The 27,938-nt window shown below is 39.1% G+C and overlaps 2 protein-coding genes across 4 annotated transcripts in view; both read left to right on the top strand.

Moving 5' to 3' along the window:
• Positions 1 to 27,938, top strand: part of LOC103956267 (probable disease resistance protein At5g66890) — a 95,937-nt gene that overhangs the window by 29,222 nt on the left and 38,777 nt on the right. The window lies entirely within an intron of this gene.
• On the top strand, positions 361 to 4,590 carry LOC125473052 (probable disease resistance protein At5g66900). The gene is given in 7 exon segments (XM_048575308.1): positions 361 to 615; positions 953 to 1,613; positions 1,728 to 2,131; positions 2,411 to 2,766; positions 2,917 to 2,999; positions 3,002 to 3,127; positions 3,278 to 4,590. Coding segments are annotated over 6 exon segments (2,463 nt in total). The 5' UTR covers positions 361 to 615; positions 953 to 961; the 3' UTR covers positions 4,120 to 4,590.

Here is a 27,938-nt window from a genome sequence, read left to right as displayed (position 1 = left end):
AGTTTCGTGCCTGCAGCACGTCTTGCTCTACGCGCTTGGCCAATTTAGGGCACATCCACGCGCATATGTGGGACCCTTCAAGGGTTGAAATGAAATGAAAAAGAAAAATACAAGTTAAATTTTGAGACTTACTTCAATGACTAGGGTGAGTCTTATTGCAAAATTAAAATTTTCAAAATATAATCCATGGTGGCCGACCGTAAGTGCAATTAGCTGCAAGTAGGAGGAATTGTTAAATATTAGTCATATATGCTCTCTATGCTGTTGTCGCCTTTCGAAACTTTCCTCACACTTTAATAGGATAAGAAGCAATACTTTATGAGAAAAACACAATTCTGGTCGCCATTTATAATACGATGAAATTGGGATTACATCGTAAAACTAATTGATAAGGTAGAAAATAGTCGAAGATCATGTAACAAACCTTCTCCCTCGCCAGTGTGTGACAACTCTCAACACAATATGGTTGGTGGATTATCTCTTTCGCTCTCGCCATGAAGCTTCCCAGACATGGTAATGCAGTTTCCTGGTTAATTTCCAAGTCTCCCTCCACACTCAATCAGCTATTGCTTAAGTCAACGCGCTCCAACTCCGAAATTTCTATCGAGCTTCAAAGTAAGTATTTCTATGCCAACTCCCAGATGGTTTGTTTACCCTATCTTGCTTGATCACCAACAACGTAAGAGAATGTCGAACTCTGTATTGCTTGTTTTCTGAATCTCCTTATTTTGGGTTCCAAGTTTAAAAGTGTCTCACTTTTCCACAGTTTCTAATCTGTTATTGTTTTGGGAAAGTGGCTCAAATGGTCCGAAATCAAATCTCAAATATCGAAGAATATACTGAAAAACTGATCATTTCAGCAGCCAATTTCCCTGTTATTTTCTGTTGTCGTAAATTTTAGATTGAAACTTTGTAAGTTTTTCTGATTTTGGCGTTGGTTTTTGCTGTAAAGAATCAAGGAATGAGTGGAGTAGGCGACCTTTTCGGAGGGGCTGGTCTCGGAACACTATTCAATGCGCTGTATGATGTCCTCAAGGAGTTGATCACCAAGAATGTAATGTTTAAGCCCCTACTCAAAAACATCAAATTCAGGTTAGACTCTTTGGAACCATTGTTGAAAGATATAGAAGAATCCAACAAGAAATTGGGCCTATCGGATCAGGAACTGAGAAACTTGAAAGTACATTTGAAGGAGGGCATAGATCTCGTCCAAAAGTGCAAAAAGATTCGATGGTGGAACGTATTATTATACAAAAGGTACAAGTACGCCAACAGGCTGATTGAATGGGATGCATCTCTTCAACGACTTTTGGACATACTAAAAGCTCAGGAAATAAGGGATGTGAAGGACAGCGCAGTTACGGTGAAGAATGTAGAGAAGGTGGTCAGCAGAATTGAATCGAATATGGTGATACCAAAACAACCCGACAGTGAAGCTTGGTGTGCAGTACCTGAACTTCCGCCGCTCGTGGTTGGATTGGATTTTCCTCTAAAGGAATTGAAGAGGATGCTTCTAAAGGACGAAAATGTGTCAATGGTTGTGCTGACTGCTCCTGGAGGATGTGGGAAAACCACTTTGGCGACAAAGTTTTGTCAAGACAAGGATATCAAAGGTATCATATATTATAAGTTAGCACTCCGAATTGTATATGTTTTTTCACTTTGTACAACTACGGCAGATTTAAATGACGCCTCAATGACTGATTTATTATGTTTTCTCTGGATAGATACATTCAAGGATAACATCTTCTTTGTCACGGTTTCAAAAAAGCCTAAATTAGAAAATATTGTTCAAGAGCTATATCAACGCAAGGGCTTCCAAGTACCTACTTTCCAAAACGAAGTTAGTACAGCGACGTGGCTGCAACGTTTTCTGAAGGAAGAAGGGCAGAATCCTTTACTGATTGTCCTGGATGATGTTTGGCCTGGATCAGAATCCCTTGTGGAGAAGTTTGATCAATTCAAAACGGAAAATTACAAGTTTTTGGTGACATCTAGGTCTGAATTTCGGGGACATGGTTCCCCTTATTATTTGCAATCATTGGATCATGACAATGCGATGAAACTTTTTCATCATTCAGCATCCCTTGGACATAAGAGCTCTCATATTCCAAAAGATCTTCCAGAAAAGGTACATTTTAGTTGCAACGCACATGAAATTAGTTGATTTGGTTTTGGAAAATTATCAAGAAATTATGTTCACTTTACTTAAAGCATCCACAATCGAGTGAATGAACACATCCATTTACCATATAAAACTGTGAGCAGTCATGCATCTAACCATACTTACTTGTGGACTAAAACTAAAATTAGAATACTGTATGTAGTTATTTAGCCATTTTCTCATCTTAGTATTTTGGATCTGCAAGTTAAAAGTTGGTTGATTTTGTTTTGGAAAATTATCCTGCAGATAGTTGAGCGTTGCAAGGGATTTCCACTTGCTATTAAAGTGGTGGGGAGATCGCTTAGCGGGGAGCCTATAGAGATATGGCAAAAAAGAGAACTTGAAATGTCCAAAGGTTTTTCTATTCTTGATTCAGAGACTGAATTGCTGCTCTGCCTTGAAAGAAGCTTGGATGCCGTTGATAAAGAAATCATCAAGGAATGTTTCTTAGACTTAGGTTCATTTCCTGAAGACCAAAGAATCCCTGCTGCTGCCCTCATTGATATCTGGGCAGAGTTATATGATGTGGATACAGATATAGAGTGCATTGCAAACCTCTACGAGCTAACCAAACTAAGACTAGCTAATCTTCTTGTTACAAGGTATAGAGTGCATACTTTCTTTTCTCTTGTACGATATTTTCGCTCAATTTTCCCCTTTATATTCACAACTTGTTGATGTTGATAACTTGTTATTGCAATATGTTGGTTGAAGAAATCTCTTCTAAGAAAATTAGTTTTGATCATCACCAGGAAGGACAAGACGGAGGGGGACTGGTACTATAGTGAGCACTTTGTTACCCAGCATGATGTTCTTAGGGAGCTGGCTATCTACAACACAAAACAGGACCGGTAGAACATAGAAAAAGACTGATTATTGACATATGTGGAGACAATCTTCCAAAATGGTGGAGAGAACAGAAGCATCAGCCGATGAAGGCCCGCTTATTATCCATAACAACTGGTTGTTCCATCGCACCCTTTCTCTTTAGCAATTATGTAGACGCACACAAATAAATAGTCATTCTTACACATGCACGCCCGTGCGCATTTAGTCTTAATAATACTTTCATTTTAGTTTCTCCTCCCGACGCTCACAGTGGTTACTTTGCAGATGAATGGTTTTCTACAAAATGGCACGACATGCAAATGCCAGAAGTTGAGGTTTTAGTGTTGAATTTCCCGACAAAGAACTATGCCTTACCTAACTCCGTGGTGAACATGGATGAATTGAAGGCTGTGATAGTCACAAATTATGGTTTCTTACCTGCTGAATTGAGTAACTTTCAACTTCTGAGTTCATTACCAAATCTTAAGAGAATCAGATTAGAATGCATCTCAATTCCTTCCATAACCAAGAATCCCATACATTTGACGGGTCTGAAGAAGATATCCTTGTTCATGTGTAACATCGGTCAAGCATTCAACAACTGTGCCATCTCAATCTCATCAGCATTCCCGAATCTAGAGGAAATGAACATCGACTATTGCAGTGATTTAATTGAATTGCCCTCCGAGGTTTGTGATCTTATTAAATTAAAGAAGCTCAGTGTCACTAACTGTCATAAGCTATCTGCCTTGCCTGAAGGGATTGGAAATTTGGAAAATTTAGAAATGTTGAGGCTAAGATCCTGCACAGAACTGTCGAAGCTTCCAACCTCGATGAAGTCCCTTGGAAAGGTAAACTTTCTTGACATATCTGAATGCTTCAGCATCAAGGTGTTGCCCGAAGACATTGGTGAAATCAGTAGTTTAAGAAAGATCGACATGAGACAATGCTCAAGGTTGCAAGAGCTGCCTCCATCAGTCATGGGTCTTGAGCAGTTAGAGGAAGTGGTCTGTGATGAAGAAACAAAATATTTATGGGAACCCTTCTCGTTGTATCTCAAGAACGTAAGGATAATTGTGGCCAAAGAGAATATCAACCTAAATTGGCTCCACAATACTCAGTTCTGATGTGTTTCCTCAGTGAACGTTGCTCTTCAACCTCTGTGTTGGTTTGTGTTTTTAATGAAACTTTTAAACTCTACTGTAACATGTAAGAATATGATCAGGACCATAAGTCCTAAGGCCTGCTGTTTGTTTCAGATTCGTATAGAAAAGTCCCAATGTAAAGAGATGTACTGAATCCTTATTTGTGAAGGATTGAATAAAGGATGAAAACTGGTTTTAACACTTTGTATACAATAAGGTAATTTACTCAGTATTGAATAAGTATTCCAATAGGAGAATTACATGGATTGATTGTGTATAGATAGTAGCCTCTGCTCTCACAAAACGTACGCTCAATATTGAACTAAGACCTATTGTTAGTTTGAGTATTATTGGTTTTGACAGAGAGGAGAAGATCTGCAACTTGTTTGATCATGGCTTCATCTTCTACTGCTGCTGCAGGTTACTTTATATTTCATATTTGCAGTATGTTAATTGTTTTGGTTATTCGTGGTTTATTTAACTTGACTAAGATCTCTAGGAGGCTTTATTCATTCTTACATGTGGTATCAGTGCCTAAGTTTTAGTTAAAAACTCGAATAAAAAAAATAAAAAAATAAAAAAAGGGCCCCTAAAGGTTTCGAACCTCGGAGCTGTCTTTATGAAAAACAAAGTTAATGTTTGTTTGGTATAATAAAATTGCCGTCGTTTCGAATTGGGGCTTTTTGTTCGAATTGGGGTTCAGAAAATTGGGTTTCTGTTCGAATTGGGGTTCATAAAGAGCAGTCAATCTAGATTACAAATAATTCATTACTTTCGCTGCACTATTTCGTTTTCAATCTGGATTCTTACTGGTATGTGTTTCGTTTTCGTCTAATTCAATCTTTGCTGATTCATGAGAAAGTGAAATTTTTGTTTACTGCACTTCTCCATGATTTTGAATCTGAAGTGCCTTATTCTGATAGATACTATATGAGATTCAGAAGCAATACAAACTCAACAGACTTGTACGAATTGGATTTAAAATGCATTTATGTTAATTATGATCCCCATGTTATCGTGTGATTCTTTATTTTTATAAGATATTGCTAAAAGTTGAAATCTTAATTATCTAGTTTTAATTAAGATGACTTAAATTATTGCATCCAGACATCTCCAATAATTGATTGGTTTTGCTTGATGGGTCAAAAACTCTACACTACAATGTCAAAAATGTATGCACGTTATATACTGCATATTATTTATTTATTTATTTATTTGAAGATTGTATTATCTGTTAATCAAATGGAATTATGTGTGATGAGTATTGAACTATCTATTGTATTTTCTGATCATGTTAGAGGAGGTATCAAACAACATGACCTTGCTGTTGATTACTTCAAGGCTATTGAGGGGAAGTTCCAGGAACCACAAAAGGCTGAAATTGGGCACTACATGTTGATAACGCTAAGAACAAACTATGAAGAAGAAATTATGAAGAACTCAAGAAAACTTTCGAAGAGAAAGAATGTAGAGAGAGAAACTGTATTATCATTATATCCAACTATTACATCATACATCCTTATAAATACAATGACACATAACTGACTTCTAGAGTTCCCAATACAATTGTGACACCTGGCAATGTAAAACAATACTAATCTTTTATCCTAACATTCCCCCTCAATTTTATGCTGGGCATTGGCTAGCATAAGATTGTGACAATGAGAACTAAACAATGAAAAACAGAGACCCTTTGTAAGAATATCAGCAAACTGTTCGGATGAGTTAACAAACTGCAACATAATGGTGCCTTGCTGCACTCTTTCCCTCACAAAATGACAGTCTATTTCTATGTGTTTAGCTTTAGAATGGAGAATGGGATTGGTTGCTAAAGCCATGGCTGATATATTGTCACAATGAAGTAAAGGAGTTGTTGAAGAATATAAAGATAGATCCTGGAGTAACTGCTGAATCCACACAACTTCAGCAGTGGTAGTTGCCATTGCGCGATATTCTGCCTCAGTTGAAGAACGACTAACTGTATGCTGTTTCTTGGAACTCCAGGAAATTGGATTATCACCTAAAAACACAACAAAACCAGTGGTTGACCGTCGATCATTGGGATCCCCAGCCCAATCAGCATCTGTGTAAGCTCTTATATCCAAATTACCAGGTTGAAAACACAAACCAAGATGCAGAGAACCTTTGAGATACCGCAGTATGCGTTTGACAGCAACAAAGTGACTGTCAAGAGGAGAATGCATAAACTGACATACCTGATTGACAGAATATGCTATATCAGGGCGAGTGAAAGTCAAATACTGTAATGCCCCGACGATACTTCTATAAAGATCGGGATCATGGAATGGAGGACTACCATGATTTAAGAGCTTTTGATTTGGATGACAGGGAGTGGTACATGGCTTACTGTCAAACATATGTACCTTATGCAGCAAGTCCCTGATATATTTGGACTGATGAACTAACAATCCCTGAGGTTGATACTCAATTTGCAGCCCAAGAAAGTAGTGAAGGACCCCTAAGTCCTTCATATCGAACTCCCTGGTTAATTGACTGATCACAGACTGAACATGTACATCATTATCACCACTGAGTATAATATCGTCAACATATAACAGCAACACAACAAGGGAAGGACCATCACGTTTTACATATAAGGAAGGATTGGCATAAGAGGATGTGAAGCCCAAACTGAGAAGGAAGCTCGAGAACCTTGCATTCCAAGCACGAGGGGCTTGTTTGAGGCCATACAAAGACCTTTCTAATTTGCAAACAAAATCTGGATGATCCTTGTCAATAAACCCTTGTGGTTGAGACATATACACTTCTTCATCTAGAAAACCATGCAGAAACGCATTTTTAACATCTAACTGCTTAAGTTTCCAGCCCTTTGTTGCAGCCAATGATAGCATTAACCTAACAGTAGTAGGCTTAACCACGGGGCTGAACGTTTCATAGTAATCAAGGCCGGCTTCTTGAGAGAACCCCTTGGCCACTAAACGAGCCTTATACCGAGCCACAGATCCATCAGGATTTATTTTGACTTTATATATCCATTTGCAACCCACCAAGTTCTTATGAGATGGGAGAGGAACAAGAGTCCAAGTTTGCTGTTTAATAAGAGCATCCATCTCTTATGTCATTGCTTGTCTCCACTGAGATGATTGAGCAGCAATACTAAAAGACTGAGGTTCCTTGACATCTTCGTGAACAACAGCAGAAAAAACCTTCTTTTTGAAAATCCCTGACTTAGACCTTGTTTGCATAGGATGAGTATTAGAACTGACTACAGAAACATGTTGCAAATCTGGAACTTGAGAACTTGTTACATCAGGATGAGACTCGGACAGCAACAATGAAGATGCAGACCGTGAAGCAGAATTGCCTCCAGTAGGACCAAGATCACCAAGTCGCTGAAAATTGGACTGAGTAACTGATGGGTGAGAAGATGATATGTGTGGAAATGGTATTGGAATAAATGGAGGATGATCAAAGGTAGTAGGAGAAGCTATTGAAACTGGAATTGATGCAGAAGAGACAGTAGGACTGAAGGATGAAGAAGACAGACCATATGTACTAGGGAAGACAGATTCATCAAACAAAACATGCCTAGAGACAATTAGTTTATTATCTCTTATAGCATAACAAATATACCCCTTATATTGAGCAGCATACCCCAAAAATATACACATAGTGGTCTTAGGATCAAGTTTATTGGTTCTATAAGGTTTTAAGGAAGGGTAACAAGCACAACCAAAAACCCTCAAGTGATCAAGTGTAGGTGGGGATTTATACAACACTTCAAATGGAGATTGCATCTTCAACACGGAAGTAGGTAGTCTATTAACAAGATATGTACTTGTTGCACATGCATGAAACCAAAACTTAGATGAAAGAGAGGCTTTTGAAGTAATGTAACAGCAGTTTCAACAAGATGCCTATTTTTCCTTTCGGCTAAACCATTTTGCTCAGGGGTGTATGGACAAGATTTTTGATGGACAATGCCTTTGGTGGTGAGAAAGTTTTGAAATCGAGTACTAACATATTCCCCTCCCCCATCACTTTGCAAAACTTTGACAGTTGCAGAAAAATAATTTTGAATATAGGCATGAAACTGAACAAAGATCTCAAAGACAGCAGCTTTATTATTCATGGGAAAATCCATGTATATCGTGTACATTCGTCAATAAACGACACATAATAGCTGTACCCTTCTATAGACTTGGTAGGAGATGGACCCCATACATCTGTGTGAATGACCTCAAGTGGAACAAAAGATTTGGAAGCCATTACAGGAAAAGGCAACTTGGTGAACTTGCCTTGGACACAAGCAGTACAAGTTTGAGATGGGGAATTACAAGAGGAAGTAATAGCTGACTTACTAAGAGCTACGTGTAAAATAGAATTGGTGGGATGACCCAATCGAGAATGCCAAAGAGAATCATTTATTTTTTGTCCAAGAAAAGCTGCAGGATTAGTCTTTGGTGGTTTGAGAAGTGGAAGAGGATAGACAACTTGGTTACTCAGTCCTTGATAGAGAACCTTGTTGGTGACCTTGTCCTATATACACACAGAAAACTCATCAACAATACACCTACAATTGTTGTCTTTGCATAATTGATACATAAACAGTAAGTGCTGTGACAATTGTGGAACATGTAACACAGATTTTAACTCAAGTGTATGAGAAGGAGTTGATAAGCGAGCTTGACCAATATGAGAAATTTGTAAACCTTCACCATTAGCACCAGTCACAGTTTCTGATGAAGCATATGGAGTAGCAGCTTGCAGATTTGGCAAATCGGATGTCATATGATTAGTTGCTCCCGAATGTAGCAACCAATACTCATGTGTGGGGGCTGATGGTGAGAAATTAGTGCGTGCAGTAAAAGCAACCTCCGAATTATTGGGAGGAGACATCATTCCATTAGGATACTGTGATGAAGACATCATAGTAGGATGCTGCACTTGAGATGAAAATGAAGGTGAAGAGTGAGGATGAGGCTGCAACTGTGAAGAAGTCTGAGGATATGAATGCTGTGGAAACATCATAGGAGATGAGGAGAAAGTAGGCATAGGCATAGATCCAGTATTCTTCCTGTCAAAGCAAGTGGCAGCTGTGTGTCCTTTTCTGTGGCAGATTTGACAGCCATTCTGAAAGCAGTTCAAAGCTACATGGCCATTTTTATCACATATTTGACAAATCAGCAGTGGTTGAAAAGATTGTCCCGAAGCCATTTGAGATCCAGAATTCTGAAACTGAGACTGTGACGGAAGAGAGGGTTGAGCAAAGTTTTGATGTCCAGAAGGTTGTTGAAAACCAGTGTTGAACCTTTTCCCTTTACCCTTGTTTCGATAGTTAGTCCCCCTGAAATTGTTGTAAGTTCCAGAACCAGTCTGAGAAACAAAGGCAACAGGACCATTGGGAGATGGAAATGGCAATTGTTGAAACTGAGCCATTGGTGAAAATGAAAAACCACCAGTATATGGACCAGTATGAGAACCCAGATCAAAGTTTCCAGTATATGGACGAGAATTGGAAGATCCACCAGTTTCATAAGTGGTGTTGGAAGCATTAGCAAACATAGCTGCCATTAAATGTGGTTGTTTAAGACCTTCTTCCAAAGTAGACTCTTCTGCCTTCAACTGAGACCGAAGTTCCTTCAAAGAGACCAAACTTTCTCTGCCCCGAATCACAGACTTAATGGTATTGTATTCTGTAGGTAATCCTCTTAAAGCCACAATCACAATATCTTCATCAGAAATCACAACACCAGCAATAGCTAACTGATCCCTACATTCTTTAATCCTCTGCAAGTAAGCATCAATCGATTCTGACCCTTTCTTAATGTTCTGCAGATCAATCTTCATTTGAACAATACTAGTGTGAGTCATATAAGCAAATCTTTCTTTCAAATGATTCCACATATCACTGGAGCTTTGACATCCAATAACACAAGATAAAGCAGCAGTAGATAGTGTGGCAGTTATCAAGGTCATAAGAGCTTTATCATGAATATGCCAAACTTGATAGGCATCAGTCGGTGGAGAATTATTTACAATCGACTCATCATCAGACTCCAACGCAGTATATTTCTGAGGACAAGGAATGGTTCCATCAATAAATCCCATAATTCCATTCCCTTCTAGTAACAAAGAAATCTGGAAATTCCAAGTAACATAATTGGAATCATCCAATTTCACAGTCATCGTGTTTCCAACACTAGGTATTGATAGGAGCATATTCATGCGACTTAAATGGCTTGTTCTCGTACATTTACGTTATGTTTCTTTAGTTATTTAGTCCTTTATGCTTCTTTTGTGTGTTTTCAGGATCATAAGGCGTGTTAGACGAAAGGATGCATTGTGGAGTGTTTTGGGGCCTTTTGGAGCACTAATGGGCTAAGGATGGATAGCTTATGCTTGGAGCCCAAGTGTTGGATGAAATTGAAGGCCTTGTATGCACTTGAGGACACAAAACAATGGCCCTAACCCAATTACATTCAACTTGCCATGGGCTTAACACAAACACCATTCCTTGCCATGCAAGGGGGAGCAATTTGGGTCCATTTCATGCACTTAAACCCTAGCCCAATTACACACCATTGCAGCCAAATCCATTCTTTACCATGCACATTCACCACCAAATCAACCACATGCACTTATTCCTCCATCATTGCACAACATTGCAGCCACATGCACCAAAAACACACCTATGCTGTGCCTTCCACATCAATTCCAGCTTGTCTTCATCATTGCAGCCACTTTGCCCTTTTATTTATGCATTAAACCTATTTCCTTTCCCTAAATTGCAGCCACAATACACACCTTTCCAACCTAGCTGCACCCTACATACATTAATTAGTCATTCTTTTCATATTGCACTCACATGCATTCATCATAACTCACAACACAAAACAGCCACACAAACACACTCCTTTGCCGTGAGTTTCCCTTGCCATTTTTCAGCCATCACACTTCATCATTGCAGCCACCATTCACCCTAGTTGTCAATCACATACTTTCCCATTATATAATTCATCCACATGCATCTTTAACCAACAAACAAATCAGCCACATACATACACACACTCCTTTGCCGTGCATGCCCATCACAATTCCAGCTTTCCAACCTAGCCACATCCACATGCATTCACTCATAATCATTCACTAACATTGCAGCCACATTTCCACCCACTTCCTAGCTATCATGTTCCCTCTTATTTACCTATAAATAAGCATCCATTGCAGCCACAATTAATTCATTCCATCAACCACAATTCACTCACCACCTTCACAACACAAAACACATTCTCCCTTCCCTTTTGCCGTGGCCTTCCTTTCATTTCCATCACTCCCCATCCCCTTAAAACACTACCCAATCCATTCATACCCAACCTACAACCCTTGCCGTGCCTCTACACCCTCCAAAACACTATCTGAAGGAAAAATTTTGTCCTAGCTAAGAACATGTAAGAACATTTGAATACATATGCAAACTAATAACACTTTAAAGTAGGCATGCATTCAAAAACAATTCATAAAACCCATGACTTTCAAAGCCTAGTATATGGTGAACCATAAGACTCTTTAACAATATTAAAGAGAATAAGAATTTAGAGATTCTTTACCCTTGAAGCTCATCCATGATTGCACAAGGGATTCACCCAAGTGGAGGGCCTTCAAGTCACCTCCTTGCTCCTTGGATCTTCCTTGTGATTTCCTCCCTTTTAGTGCTCCTTTTCTTCTTTGAGGATTTGTTCTCCAAAACACCAAAGGTTTGGTGTCTCTAAGTCTCCACACCAAAGATGTAGTGTGAAGATGAAATGGATGACTTAGGGAAGAAAGATTGCTAGATGTTACTCACCCAAGGTGGCCGGCCTCTATGTAGAAAATGAGAGAATAGGTTTCACCCAAATTCAATTAGAAAACCCCTAAGTGTGAAATGGCTATAAAGATGTCTTTATACCACCTCACAATGGAGTGGCAAACTTGCAATTAAGCCAAGTTCACTACCCTCCACCCTTATGGCCGGCCATATGTTGTTATTGGGCTTAATTGCCCATTTTGTTTTTAGTTGTCATACAACTTAAACATAATGGGCCTTGTGGACCAAAATGTTTTTGTGCCCCGAAGCCCAAAACTAACTTAAACGCCCAATACGAACGTTTCGTATAATTAATTAACTATTTAATTAATCTTGACCATTCTTCAATTAAACCATTTAATTGCTTATCCATTTCATATAATTTCTTCACTTATATCTTTACTCGGTGTACGATCCATTAGGTTCCAATTAGCGAGGTAGTGGGCGATGTTACTCTTCACGATCGATTGTGAATTGAAACCACATTTCAATTCTCCCTTAAAATTAGTGTTTGCTAATCTTTAGGGCTTCCACAAACCATGGGTGACGCCTAGCAGCATGTCATGGTTACCCAAGCTAAGTAGAAGTGGTTGGAGAACCTATCCAGTTACAACTACAATGCAATACGGTCCTTATCTAATACAATACTCTTAATCACATTGTTTAAGTGATAGTTTGTTTCATGTCTACTATCCAATGTGATACTTCTCTATATGATTCAATTGAATAAGATTTGGAACATCTTCCTTAGTCATATTCATATGCTTTGGCCAAAGACTCTCGAATCATATCTTAGAGTATTCTCCTTCCATCATGGAAGGTTAGAGATCCCTTGTTGTACATTCATATGCCTACATGACTAGATAGCTTGACCCCAACAATGCCGTGGACACTCCAATGGAATGCCGTTGACATAATCAAAGATCAAGGACCTAACCATTAGACATCAATGATGCCTCAGGTCAAAGGACTACTTTGCATATTGCAACTATTGAGTTCTCACATGACATGTATGTTCGAACTCTCGTTTGATCGTTGTTCAGTGTACTCGATTACTCTTTCGAGCACCTATGTGTTTGCCTTAGTGTCCAACACCAAATGACTTGAGACTAGTTCATACTCACGCTTGAGTCGACATAACACATACTAACCTTAGCGGATTGTCAATGCCCAATTGGCAATCCTATGGCTAGGAACGTTTTAGGAATGAACATAAGAGAAAGGTCTCGTTAATTTAACTAACTTAAATCACTTGTCTCTTAGATCAAATACATTCCTTGGATTCCCTTATTGCTTAAACACAAGATACTATAAATAGTGATTAACAATAAGCTTTGCCCTCTATTAAACATATAAAAGTTTAACACAATAAGTATTCCAAAAAGCTATTACATCAAATGAGTGGCTTTGTGGGCATACTTCCAACAATCTCCCACTTGCACTCAAAACCATCCTCCCATGTATCTAATACCCATCTTTTCCATATGGCGGTCAAGTTGGATTTGAGACATTGGCTTCGTTAGTGGATCTGCTACGTTATCGGCTGAAGCAACTTTGAGGATGTTGACTTTCCCCTCGGCAGCATATCTTCTAATGATATTAAAGCGCCTATCAAAATGCTTGTTCTTTTGATGTGCCCTGGGTTCCTTGGCTTGAGCTATCGCCCCATTATTATCACAGTACAAAGTTACTGGTGACGTAATGGTTGGAACCACTCCAAGTTCAGTGATGAACTTCTTCATCCAAAACGCTTCTTTGCCGGCTTCAGCTGCAGCGACATATTCAGCCTCTGTCGTGGAATCAGCAATTACACTTTGTTTCTTGCTTTTCCAGCTGACAGCCCCACCATTCAGAGTGAATACATATCCGGAGTTGGAACTTCTATCATCGACGTCAGATTGGAAATCTGCGTCTGTATAGCCTTCCACTCGCAACTCTGTCACTCCTCCATAAACGAGGAACATGTCCTTAGTTCTTCTTAAGTACTTAAGGACCGTCTTGACAGCTGCCCAGTGTTCTGATCCTGGGTTAGATTGATATCGACTAGTAATGCTCACAGCATATGCGATATCAGGCATTGTGCATATCATGGCATACATAAGACTTCCTATGGCGGAAGCATAAGGAATAGTATTCATTTGCCGTATCTCTTCAGGAGTCTTAGGTCCCATGGACTTAGAAAGGTGAATTCCATGTCTCACAGGAAGAAAACCTTTCTTAGATTGTTCCATCTGGAACCTACTTAGCACCTTATCAATGTACATAGATTGGGATAATCCAATTAATTTTCTGGATCTATCACGATAGAGCTTTATCCCAAGTACATAAGATGCATCTCCTAAATCTTTCATGTGGAAGGTTTTGGACAACCACACTTTTACAGAATAAAGTACTGCAGTGTCATTCCCGAATAGTAATATGTCATCTACATATAACACTAGGAATACAACTGCTTCCCCAACGACTTTTTGATAAACATAATTGTCGTCTTCGTTCTGAGTAAAACCAAACGATTTGATTTCAGTATCAAAACGAATGTTCCAGCTCCTGGAGGCTTGCTTAAGTCCATAAATGGACCTCTGAAGCTTGCATACCTTAGTCTTTTCAGACTTGGACACGAAACCTTCGGGTTGAGCCATATAAAGCTCTTCCTCTAGGTAGCCGTTCAGAAAGGCTGTCTTCACGTCCATTTGCCAGATTTCATAATCATGGTACGCAGCTATAGCAAGCAAAATTCGAATGGACTTAATCATGGCTACAGGAGAGAAAGTTTCTTCATAGTCAATCCCTTCTCGTTGCCTGTAACCCTTGGCTACTAGTCTAGCCTTATAAGTCTCCACGTTCCCATCAACGCCTATCTTCCTCTTGAATACCCATTTATTTCCAACAGGTACTATACCTTCTGGAGGGTCTACAAGAGTCCAGACCTGATTTTGATACATGGAATCCATCTCGGATTTCATGGCCTCATGCCATCTCTTTGAATCAATGTCGGACATTGCTTCATTGTAGTCTCTAGGGTCCTCCTTTGTGTCATTGTCACCTAGAAGGTGCAATTCCGCAAAGTCATTGTCTAAGCCATACCTCCTAGGTTGCTTACTAACCCGTTCAGATCTACGTGGAGCTAGGGGTTCAGGAACAGGGTTGTCAACTTGTCGAGTGCTTGTTTGTGGTTCATCATTAATCTCATTAATTTCCTTCAATTCTATCTTGCTAGTTCCTTTAAGAACTAATTCATCCTCCATGAATATAGCAGTTCTGGCGACAAAGACTTTTTGGTCATCAGGGTGATAGAATTTGTATCCATAGGTTTGTTTAGGATACCCCACAAAATAGCATTTAACGGATCTCGCTTCAAGCTTTCCAGCATCTTGTTTCTTAACGTATGCTGGACAACCCCAAATCTTAAGATGTTTAAGACTTGGCTTCTTTCCATACCATATCTCATATGGTGTTTGTGGAACAGATTTAGAAGGCACTGCATTTAGCAAATAAGCTGCTGTGTGTAGTGCATATCCCCAAAATGATATTGGTAGATCAGCGGAACTCATCATAGAACGAACCATGTTCATCAAGGTTCGGTTTCTCCTCTCAGAAACTCCGTTATGTTGAGGAGTTCCTGGTGGAGTCCACTGTGATACAATTCCACACTCTTTGAGATAATCTAGGAACTCGTCACTCAGATATTCACCCCCTCGATCCGATCTTAGGGTCTTTATCTGTTTCCCAGTTTGCTTCTCAACTTCATTCTTGAATTCTTTGAACCTTTCAAAGGATTCTGACTTGTACTTCATAAGATACAAATAGTCAAACCGAGAGTGATCGTCGGTGAATGTGATATAGTAGGAGAAGCCTCCTCTCGACGTAGTAGACATAGGTCCACATACGTCAGTGTGGATTAACCCTAGAATTTCAGTGGCACGCTCTCCTTTCCCAGTGAATGGAGATTTGGTCATCTTCCCCAGTAGACAAGGTTCACAAGTTCCCATGAGGTCATTACCTAATGGGCTAAGATATCCATCTTTCGACATCTTGCGAATCTTATCCTGGTTTACATGTCCAAGTTTAAGATGCCAAAGTCTAACTTGGTTAACTTCTTCTCTAGCCCTTTTGGGTTTTGAGGTATTCCCGCTTTCAATACAGTGCATCCCACTATTCGTCTCTAGGTGAAAAAGTCCCTCTATCATATTACCATGAGAGATAATACGACTGTTCAAGTATAAAGTGCAACTCATTTTGTCAAACAATACTGAGTGCCCATCTCGTAAAAGCTTAGAGATAGAAATCAAATTCTTTATACATGAAGGAAAATATAAACAATTTTTAAGTTCCAGGACTTTCCCAGAGGGTAGGTTAAGCATGTAGGTGCCTATTGCTTTTGCAGAGATTTTAGCGCCGTTCCCAACTCGCACAACCATCTCCCCATTGCGTAGTGTCTTGCTCCCTACTAGTCCCTGCATCGTATTACAGATATGTTGACTAGCGCCTGAATCAAATATCCAGGAATTGGAGCTCACTGTAAAAGCACTTTCTATGACCGAAATAGTCTCTTCAAAAGTTCGTGTCATAAGGCTCGCAATGCGCACCCTGTATTTCTTCTTCCAACGTTCATCCCTTCCACAATGAAAGCATGTTCCTTTGGATTTCTTTGCCTTCTTCTTAAGAAACCTTTTCCTTGTTTTTGCATTCTCACTCCCACTGTCCTTTTTGAAACATCTTTCAAATTTACAGCACATGTCAATCATCTCGTTAAAAGTATGATCGAATCTATTCACTTTATAGTTTACAATAAACTTAGTGAAATCATCCGAGAGATATGCCAGGAAAAAGTCTTGGGCCATTTTGTCAAGTATAATGGTGGGTAGTATTTTAGGCATGTCATTAACTACATAACATAACAGAAATCGTATTAGATTGTTGATTAACTAATTGATTGGGTCTTGAATCAAATAGTACCACCCACTATTTTTGGCAAACTCCACATCCCTCAATGGAATTCGAGAGTTATATTGAACTCTTAGCGGGGCATGGGAGACTCACCATTACCAAGCCCACCTCAGAATTATATCATGTTGGTTAGCAAAAATAATGATGAGAGAATAACACTTTAGTCATTTACAACTCTTGTAATTACCCATCTAGTTTGGCCTCTAGAGAATGAATGCCTCAGAATTATATCATGTTGGCACCATTGCACTTAGTTAAGTTATTCCCACCATGCTTAGTTTATGTAGAGGTTCAAGCACAACCTCAGAATTATATCATGTTGGTCATACTCGTTGTCTACACTCACCTCATCATATGTTTATGGACTCCTCCTGGATGTAAGCCCATACTTTGTACCTCCCCATTATAGGGTGAAGCCGGTGCATGAGTCACAAACGATTGGAGCCCACCACGGTGGAAGGCCTACGAAGAAATGTTCAAAACATCTCTCGTTTATCAACTTAATATTCGTTTGAGGGAGTAGTTTTGGGCTACATCAAAACATTTTAATCATATTAAAAGAACATGGCCCTATCATAACTATTGGTCCAAGTTAATATGATTTAGTAGCATATAATACTCCCACTGTTTCGTTGAAACAAGCGAGACTATATGGAACTACTAACGAACGCATTGCATCCTCATATGGACTATATAGTCATATTAGGTTTTAGGATGATTATGAACCGTTTGATTTGATCCAACACGAGCCTTGTGTTGGACCTTGGGTTTAAGGTAGATAGTTGTTGATTTTAGTTACGCGTTTAATCCAATTAAACCGTTATTTCTTATTGGGCGTTGGACCCAACTATTCCAATTTGCATACATATAAACAAAGAGGAATACATGAAATAATAAGAAGGGCTTATGCCCTTTTACAACACAAATAATGGGCTTATGCCCTTTACAACAACTTGAATTAATCAAATTACATTCAAATCTACATTACTCAAAACCCAAGCATTCATAATTAAATCGGCCAATCACATAGCTCAATTATCGAGGCCTTTGGTTCATAATCACCCTTTTCTTAATTAACTAAATTAACTAAGAAAGCAACTTTAAACAATTGGTTTTTGGATCCATAGAATTGATTTAAATGGAACTAAATATAATGAAAATCCAATTCTCATTAAAGAGACAAAACAATTTTTGTTCTCATTTTATTTGGGCCATTTTGCAAAAACACAAACTTTTGGGCCAAAATATAAATACACAAAAGTATCATAACTTTATTTAATTGCACAAAAGCACCCCACTAGAGGGGTGGCCGGCCATGGATAGAAATATTGAGTTTTTTGATAAAAAAAAATTTTGTAAGTGGATTTTGGTGGGTGAGATTAAAGATGGTGGGGATGGTTTGAAAAGAAAATATATCTTTGATATAATTAAAACCATTTAATCATTTCTTACCAACAATCATCATCCATCAACTAATATTTAAAAATATATCTTTGACATAATTAAAGCCATTTAATCATTTCTCACCAATAATCATCACCCATCAACAAATAATCAAAACTTTATGTAAAACATAAAATTTTTGAATCAAAACTTCAAAACTTTTTGTTCTTGATAAGAACTTCAAGAAATATGAAGAACATACATGAAAACTCATAATAGCTCCATGGATGTTTTCTTTCACCAAAAACTCAAATTTTCACAACTCAAAAGAGGGTTAATATCCTAGGGTACTTAGGGGTTCCAAAAAGTACTTTAAAACCATTTTAACAAGCCTAACATGAACCCAAAAAATCACCCTTTGGATTTGGCCGAAAATCCCAAAACACTTGGCACCAACTTTTAGTTCCATTATTCATGCTTTAATGAAATACATCTACAACATTTGAGATGCTAAATTTTCAAGTAAAATTTATATTCAAAGCAAGAACAAAGCTTGTAACATTTACAACACTTAAATCACAAAATATGAAAAATCACAAAACCTAAAAGGATCCACCATAAACTAGGCCTAGGCTCTGATACCACTTGAAGGAAAAATTTTGTCCTAGCTAAGAACATGTAAGAACATTTGAATACATATGCAAACTAATAACACTTTAAAGTAGGCATGCATTCAAAAACAATTCATAAAACCCATGACTTTCAAAGCCTAGTATATGGTGAACCATAAGACTCTTTAACAATATTAAAGAGAATAAGAATTTAGAGATTCTTTACCCTTGAAGCTCATCCTTGATTGCACAAGGGATTCACCCAAGTGGAGGGCCTTCAAGTCACCTCCTTGCTCCTTGGATCTTCCTTGTGATTTCCTCCCTTTTAGTGCTCCTTTTCTTCTTTGAGGATTTGAGGATTTGTTCTCCAAAACACCAAAGGTTTGGTGTCTCTAAGTCTCCACACCAAAGATGTAGTGTGAAGATGAAATAGATGACTTAGGGAAGAAAGATTGCTAGATGTTACTCACCCAAGGTGGCCGGCCTCTATGTAGAAAATGAGAGAATAGGTTTCACCCAAATTCAATTAGAAAACCCCTAAGTGTGAAATGGCTATAAAGATGTCTTTATACCACCTCACAATGGAGTGGCAAACTTGCAATTAAGCCAAGTTCACTACCCTCCACCCTTATGGCCGGCCATATGTTGTTATTAGGCTTAATTGCCCATTTTGTTTTTAGTTGCCATACAACTTAAACATAATGGGCCTTGTGGACCAAAACGTTTTTGTGCCCCGAAGCCCAAAACTAACTTAAACGCCCAATACGAACGTTTCGTATAATTAATTAACTATTTAATTAATCTTGACCATTCTTCAATTAAACCATTTAATTGCTTATCCATTTCATATAATTTCTTCACTTATATCTTTACTCGGTGTACGATCCATTAGGTTCCAATTAGCGAGGTAGTGGGTGATGTTACTCTTAACGATCGATTGTGAATTGAAACCACATTTCAATTCTCCCTTAAAATTAGTGTTTGCTAATCTTTAGGGCTTCCACAAACCATGGGTGACGCCTAGCAGCATGTCATGGTTACCCAAGCTAAGTAGAAGTGGTTGGAGAACCTATCCAGTTACAACTACAATGCAATACGGTCCTTCTCTAATACAATACTCTTAATCACATTGTTTAAGTGATAGTTTGTTTCATGTCTACTATCCAATGTGATACTTCTCTATATGATTCAATTGAATAAGATTTGGAACATCTTCCTTAGTCATATTCATATGCTTTGGCCAAAGACTCTCGAATCATATCTTAGAGTATTCTCCTTCCATCATGGAAGGTTAGAGATCCCTTGTTGTACATTCATATGCCTACATGACTAGATAGCTTGACCCCAACAATGCCGTGGACACTCCAATGGAATGCTGTTGACATAATCAAAGATCAAGGACCTAACCATTAGACATCAATGATGCCTCAGGTCAAAGGACTACTTTGCATATTGCAACTATTGAGTTCTCACATGACATGTATGTTCGAACTCTCGTTTGATCGTTGTTCAGTGTACTCGATTACTCTTTCGAGCACCTATGTGTTTGCCTTAGTGTCCAACACCAAATGACTTAGAGACTAGTTCATACTCACGCTTGAGTCGACATAACACATACTAACCTTAGCGGATTGTCAATGCCCAATTGGTAATCCTATGGCTAGGAACGTTTTAGGAATGAACATAAGAGAAAGGTCTCGTTAATTTAACTAACTTAAATCACTTGTCTCTTAGATCAAATACATTCCTTGGATTCCCTTATTGCTTAAACACAAGATACTATAAATAGTGATTAACAATAAGCTTTGCCCTCTATTAAACATATAAAAGTTTAACACAATAAGTATTCCAAAAAGCTATTACATCAAATGAGTGGCTTTGTGGGCATACTTCCAACACTATCCTTAGACCTTGTGCCACAACAAAGAGGAGGAGAAGAGGGCCTAAACGTTCATACAATTCAAGTTTGAGTTGTTGGGATTTTTAGGTGTTTGCTCTCCTTGATATTCAATGATTAAATTTATTTATCTTTGTCTTGTACGTATGAGGAACTAAACCTCCCATGGCTAAGGGTGTATTCGAAACCATGATTATATATGTGAAATAAGTTGATTACTTCCAGTTATCGTTGCATAAGTCGTGAATACAATTTGCTTAACCGTTTGATTTAGAACTTATTCTTGTATGTTGATTGAGAGTGCACGCTTAATTTGCATGCTTGAAATTGGTGCTAGGATATAAGTTTGTTTCACCTAATCTTTATGAACTTATATTCACAAGTAGTGAAGGTCGCTAGTCACGATCATGTTAAGTAGATTCCTGGCAAGAGTATCATGCTTTTCATAGTTACAAATGCCTTGTCGATGCTTATGATTTCCAAAGAACGTAATGATTCTAACTTGTATCTTTATCATGCTATTCATATAAAGAACTTGTTAGGAATAATTTGTTTGCGATGCATATTCATCCAATTCAATGATTCTAGGGAAATCTGAAGGTTAATTTAAGCGGACCGAATTAACTTGGAGTGTCGAGGCTCATAACTTATTTAATTGATAACTGGAAAGTGATTGACGTTGCATATATTTCATGTGTGGAGAAAACCCCTTAGACATTCCATCATCCATATTTTGATCACATTCATATTTACATTCTGCCTTTAATTGCAATCTGTGCATTTTAGTTTAATTTCATCAAAACCTCAATCCCCCCATATTTTGTTTAGTCTTAGTCATTACAATCTATTTTATTTTGTGTTTTTAAGTATTTGGAGTCTTGTGGACTTGTTTTGAGTTTTTGTTAAGTAAGTTAAGTTAGTTTTATTTATTCGAGTCAAGTGTTTAACACCCCTAGTTAATCCCCGGTTAGAACGATCCCTACTTACATCATTACTACAATTGTCACAAATAGGGTTTAATTTATGTGTCACATTCGTAACGCATCAAATTTTGGCGCCGTTGCCGGGGATTAACAAAGTTGCTAATCCCTTGTCTTGAGTCTTGTTTAAATTGTTTGGTTTCTGTTTTGTTTTAATTTTTGCACCATGTGTAAGTGTTTTGTTTTTGTGCCGTGTGTGGCAACTTATTTTCTTACTTGTGCCGAGTCTATTAAGTTGGTTACTTATCTTGTTTTTCTTGTTTTAGGTACTAGTGTATGACTCGGAGTTCTCAACCGATTCGTGAGGATATCTCGGACTTTGACAGTGATTTTGAGAGAACTTTGAGACGAAGGAAGAAGCACCACGAGTCAAATCCACCAAGCTCGGAACCTGAGCTTGAAGAACAAGTCCTAGAAGAGAAGGAGGAACCCACGGCAAGGATCTTTGAAGAACCACAAGGCATGGCCGTAGACAATCGAACAATCAAAGAGCTTTCTACCTCGGGTTTGGCCAATGCAGCCCCTCTTTGCATCCAATACCCCAATGCAGCCCCTGAGAAGACCGATGAGTTTGAGTTGAAGTCCAGTTTGCTACATCATATACCCAAGTTCCATGGGTTATCAATGGAGGACCCCAATAAGCATTTAAAGGAGTTCGAAGTAGTATGCTCAAGCATGACACCGGTGAATGTGGACAGCAACATATTGAAGATGAAGGCTTTTCCTTTTTCTTTGTTGGAGAAGGCCAAGGATTGGTTGTATGAGTTGGCTCCCGGAACTGTCACATCATGGGAGAGTATGAAGCGAGCCTTCTTGGAGAAGTTCTTTCCGACATCACGAGTCATTCTTCTTCGCAAGAAGATTAGTGGAATTCAACAAAGCCAAGGTGAATCTTTTCCAACTTACTATGAACGTTTTAAAACTCTTGTTGCTTCATGTCCACAGCACCAAATGAAGGAGGAGCTACTTCTTCAATATTTTTACGAAGGTCTTTTACCACTTGAACGGCAAATGTTGGATGCATCCGCGGGAGGAGCTCTAGTAGACAAGACACCCAGGGATGCCAAAACTCTCATTGCTAATCGAGCACTCAATGCACAACAATATGAAGGTGTTGGGCAGAGAGACACCCCACGGCCACATCATGTAAATGAGGTAAGTTCTATTTCTGAGTTACAATCCCAAATGGCTGACCTTACGTCTATGTTGTCGCAGTTTGTTGAAGGCCCCAAAGCACAAGGAGCTACAATCTGTGGTGTCTGCTCCATTCAAGGACACCAATCTGATCAATGCCCTCAATTAATTGAGAACGGAGGGTGGGAATCTGCCAATGCCGTGGGTTATGGGAATCAAAACCAACCAAGGGGTGATCCTTTCTCCAATACTTACAATCAAGGATGGCGTGACCACCCAAATTTCAGATGGAGAGATGCACAACAACCTGCCCAACAAAGTGGATTCCGACAACCCCCGGGTTTCTTTCCAAGGCCAATGGCACCACAACCACCTCCTTAAGCACAATCATCCCAAACCAACTCAGGTATATCTATGAATGATGATAAAACATATCAATTATTAACCACAATGGCACAGGGAATGCAGAATCAAGCAAAGGAGGTTAATGAACTAAAAAAGCAAATGGGACAAATGGCCGAATTTTTGGGACAATTTCATGAAAATGGTAAGTTACCAAGCACTACGGTGGTCAATCCAAAGGGTGGTTTTGAATCTGCAAAAGCTATCACCCTAAGAAGTGGAAAAGAAGTGGGAAGCAAAGCACATGAATCTGCCTAAAACAAGGAAGATGAGAAGATACAAATTGAAGAAGATGAGCAATCCTACCCCACTGCAAGTGTAGCACCACCCAAGCCGCAACCACTAAGCCTTCCCATCCATCCATCTCAGGTAATGTTGTCCCAAATGTTGTGATTTCGAACACTAATCTGCCCAATGTTCATTTCCCTCGCAGATTTGCACAATCGAAGAAGGAAGAAAGCGATAAGGACATTTTGGATACCTTTCGAAAAGTCCAAGTAAACATTCCTTTACTTGATGCCATTAAGCAAGTGCCCAGGTATGCAAAGTTTTAAAAAGAGTTATGCACAACTAGGAAAAGAATTTTAAACAAAGAAGTTGTGAAAGTAAGTGAAAATGTATCCGCAGTTTTGCAACGAAAGTTACCTCCAAAGTGTAAGGATCCAGGAAGCTTTACTATTCCATGCATAATTGGAAACACTAGATTTGAACAATGCATGTTAGATTTAGGTGCTTCTATTAATGTCATGCCATATTCCATTTATGCATCTATGAACCTTGGTGAGTTAAAACAAGATGGCGTTATAATTCAATTGGCCGATCGTTCTAACGCTTATCCCAAGGGAGTCCTTGAGGATGTTTTAGTGCAGGTCAATCATCTTATTTTTCCTGCAGATTTTTATGTCTTAGAAATGGAGGATTCGAGCCATGCTCCATCATTGCCAATCTTGCTAGGCCGTCCATTCATGAAAACAGCGAGAACAAAGATAGACGTGTTTATGGGAACATTAACCATGGAGTTTGATGGGGACATTATTAATTTTATTCTTTCTGAAACCATTAAATATCAAATTGAGGACCATTCTTGTTTTGCTATTGACATTGTGGATTCGTTGGCACAGATGCATTTGGATCAAATGAACGATGATGCACTCGAGGTAGCCTTAGTGCACGACATAGGAGCAAGAAATGAGGGTGGGGGAATTCTTGCAACCCACGACATGCAATCTGACCATATTGCCGTGCCCGCTTGTGGTGAAGTGATTGAAATGGTTGCTGCCCTCGAGTCATTGCCCTCACACTCTGGTAAGTCTCCACTCTCAATTTTGGATTCGGTTTTGACTAACAAGTTACTTCCATCAATTGTGCAGCCACCTACACTTGAGTTAAAGCTTTTACCTAGTCACCTGAAGTATGTTTTCTTGGGAGAAGATCAAACACTACCCGTTATCATATCAAGCTCACTCACGGCCCAAGAAAAAGACAAGTTGATAAGGGTGTTAAAGGAGCACAAATCTGCCATTGGATGGACCTTGGCGGATATCAAAGGCATTAGTCCCACCACGTGCATGCATCGCATCCTTTTGGAGGAGGGAGCCAAGCCATCTCGTGAAGCTCAACGTCGCCTTAATCCACCCATGTTGGAAGTAGTGAAAAAGGAGGTTATAAAATTGCTTGATTGTGGTGTTATATATCCCATTTCTGATAGTCGTTGGGTGTCACCCGTGCAGGTTGTTCCAAAGAAGTCCGGAGTCACGGTGGTGAAGAATGAAGAATAAGAGCTTATACCCACTCGTGTTGTGACCGGTTGGCGTGTTTGTATTGATTACAGGAAGTTAAATGCCAGGACAAGGAAGGATCACTTTCTATTGCCATTCCTTGACCAAATGCTAGAAAGGTTAGCCAGTTATAAATTTTATTGCTTTCTTGATGGATATTCCGGATATAACCAAATTGTGATAGCTCCGGAGGACCAAGAGAAGACAACCTTCACGTGCCCCTTCGGCACCTTTACATATAGGCGCATGCCCTTTGGTTTGTGTAATGCCCCTGCGACATTTCAACGATGCATGGTGAGTATATTTTCTGATTATGTGGAGAAAATTATTGAGATATTTATGGATGACTTTAGCGTGTTTGGTAATTCATTCGATCATTGCTTGAATAATCTGACCTTAATTTTGAAACGTTGTGTTGAAACGAATCTTGTGCTTAATTGGGAAAAATGTCACTTCATGGTTAAGCAAGGTATTGTTCTAGGACATATTATTTCTGAAAAAGGCATTGAAGTGGATAAATCTAAGGTAGACCTTGTTCGTCACTTACCCTCTCCAACTTCAATTAGAGAGGTTCGTTCGTTTCTTGGTCACGCAGGTTTTTATAGGCGTTTCATAAAGGATTTCTCCAAGATTGCGCAACCACTATGCCGATTGCTTCAAAAAGAGGTGGTTTTCGAGTTTGATGATGCATGCTCCATGGCATTCAAGCACTTAAAAGAGGCTCTCACTTCGGCTCCCGTTATCACACCTCCAGATTGGAGCCTTCCATTCGAGTTGATGTGCGATGCTTCGGACTATGCAATTGGTACTGTTTTGGGGCAGCGAAAGAACAAGCAACCTCATGCTATTTATTATGCATCTAGGACACTAAATGATGCTCAATTAAATTACTCAACCACTGAAAAAGAATTACTTGCTGTGGTATTTGCATTAGATAAGTTCCGATCCTACTTACTTGGTACTAAAGTTATTATTTTTACTGATCATGCAGCTCTCAAATATTTGCTCACAAAAAAGGAGGCCAAGCCTAGACTAATTCGATGGCTGTTGCTTCTACAAGAGTTTGACATTGAGATTCGGGATAAGAAGGGCGTGGAGAATGTGGTGGCTGACCACCTAAGTCGAATGGTGCATGAGGAAGCATCGCCAATTTCTGAAACCTTCCCCGATGAACAATTAATGTCTATCCAAGTAAGTGAACCTTGGTATGCAGATTTGGTGAACTTTTTAGTGTCTAAACATATCCCTAGCACACTTAATAGGAATCAATGTGATAAGCTTAAAAAGGATGCTAGGTTTTATGTTTGGGATGACCCATACCTTTGGAAATTTTGTCCCGATCAAATTGTAAGACGTTGTGTGAATGAATCTGAGTTTCAATCTATTTTAACATTCTGTCATTCATATGCATGTGGGGGACATTTTGGCACCCAACGCACTGCCCTGAAAGTCTTAGAATGTGGGTTTTATTGGCCAACCATTTTTAGGGATGCTAGGACATTTTGCCTTACATGTGATCGTTGTCAACGAATGGGTAATATAAGTGTTAAGGATCAAATGCCACAAAACCCTATACTTTCTGTTGAAATATTTGATGTATGGGGAATTGATTTTATGGGTCCTTTTCCTTCATCACATGGTTTTCTCTACATCTTGTTGGCGGTGGATTATGTTTCCAAATGGGTGGAAGCAAAAGCCACCCGGACTAACGATTCCAAAGTGGTTGCAGATTTTGTGAAGTCTAACATTTTTGCTAGGTTTGGAATGCCTCGAGTCCTTATAAGTGACGGAGGTTCACATTTTTGTAATCGCACGATCAAGGCACTGCTCAAGAAGTACAACGTTACACATAGGGTTTCGATACCCTATCATCCTCAAACAAGCGGGCAAGCCGAGGTGTCCAATCGGGAGATAAAACAGATTCTTGAGAAAACGGTTGGGCCAACAAGAAAAGATTGGAGCTTGAGGTTAGAGGATGCATTGTGGGCGTATAGGACCGCCTACAAAACACCCATAGGAATGTCCCCCTTTCGGCTTGTTTATGGCAAACCATGTCACTTACCTGTGGAGCTGGAGCACAAAGCTCATTGGGCCGTGAGGAAGTTCAACATGGATGTAGATGAGGCGGGAATTCATCGTAAGCTTCAATTGAATGAACTTGAAGAAATACGGAATGAAGCTTACGAGAATGCCCGCATTTACAAGGAAAAGACAAAGGCCTTTCATGATAAGATGATTCGCACCAAGTCATTCTCTGTTGGACAGAAAGTGTTGTTGTTTAATTCTCGTCTTCGTCTATTTCCGGGTAAGTTACGTTCACGTTGGATTGGACCCTTTGTTATTACTAATGTTTTTCCTCATGGTGCAGTCCAAGTTCGTAGCTTCAAAACAGGTCAAGAGTTCAAGGTGAATGGGCATCGATTGAAGCCTTACTACGAGAGCTTTGTGGAACATAATGTGGAGGAGACAACCCACTATGCCGTGGGTTCCCATGAAGGTTGATCAATGTGGCATCGTCCGGCTGCAAGACGTCAAAGAAAGCGCTACTTGGGAGGCAACCCATACAATCAACGAAGGAGGAACTTTCCAAACTCAGATTTGCGTCCCTAAACCTTTTCCATTGTTGCTTACTTTATGTTATGTGTGATGTGTTTATTTGTGTGTTCCTTTGCTGTTAGTTTAGTCTAAAACATTGAGGACAATGTTTAGTTTAAGTGTGGGGGGGTAACATTCTGTTTTGAGATATTTTTGCATAAAATTCGTAGGGTATTACCACCTAACATGTCTAAACTTGTTTCCCACTGTTTTTAAGCTATTTTTGAGTGTTTTAGAGTGTGTTGA

This window comes from the organism of the source record quoted next, unplaced genomic scaffold, assembly GCF_019419815.1.
Source record: "Pyrus x bretschneideri cultivar Hongxiangsu unplaced genomic scaffold, Pyrus_bretschneideri_v1 Contig8, whole genome shotgun sequence".
In the NCBI taxonomy this organism is placed as follows: Eukaryota; Viridiplantae; Streptophyta; class Magnoliopsida; order Rosales; family Rosaceae; genus Pyrus; species Pyrus x bretschneideri.
This window is presented reverse-complemented; position numbering and strand designations above follow the sequence as displayed.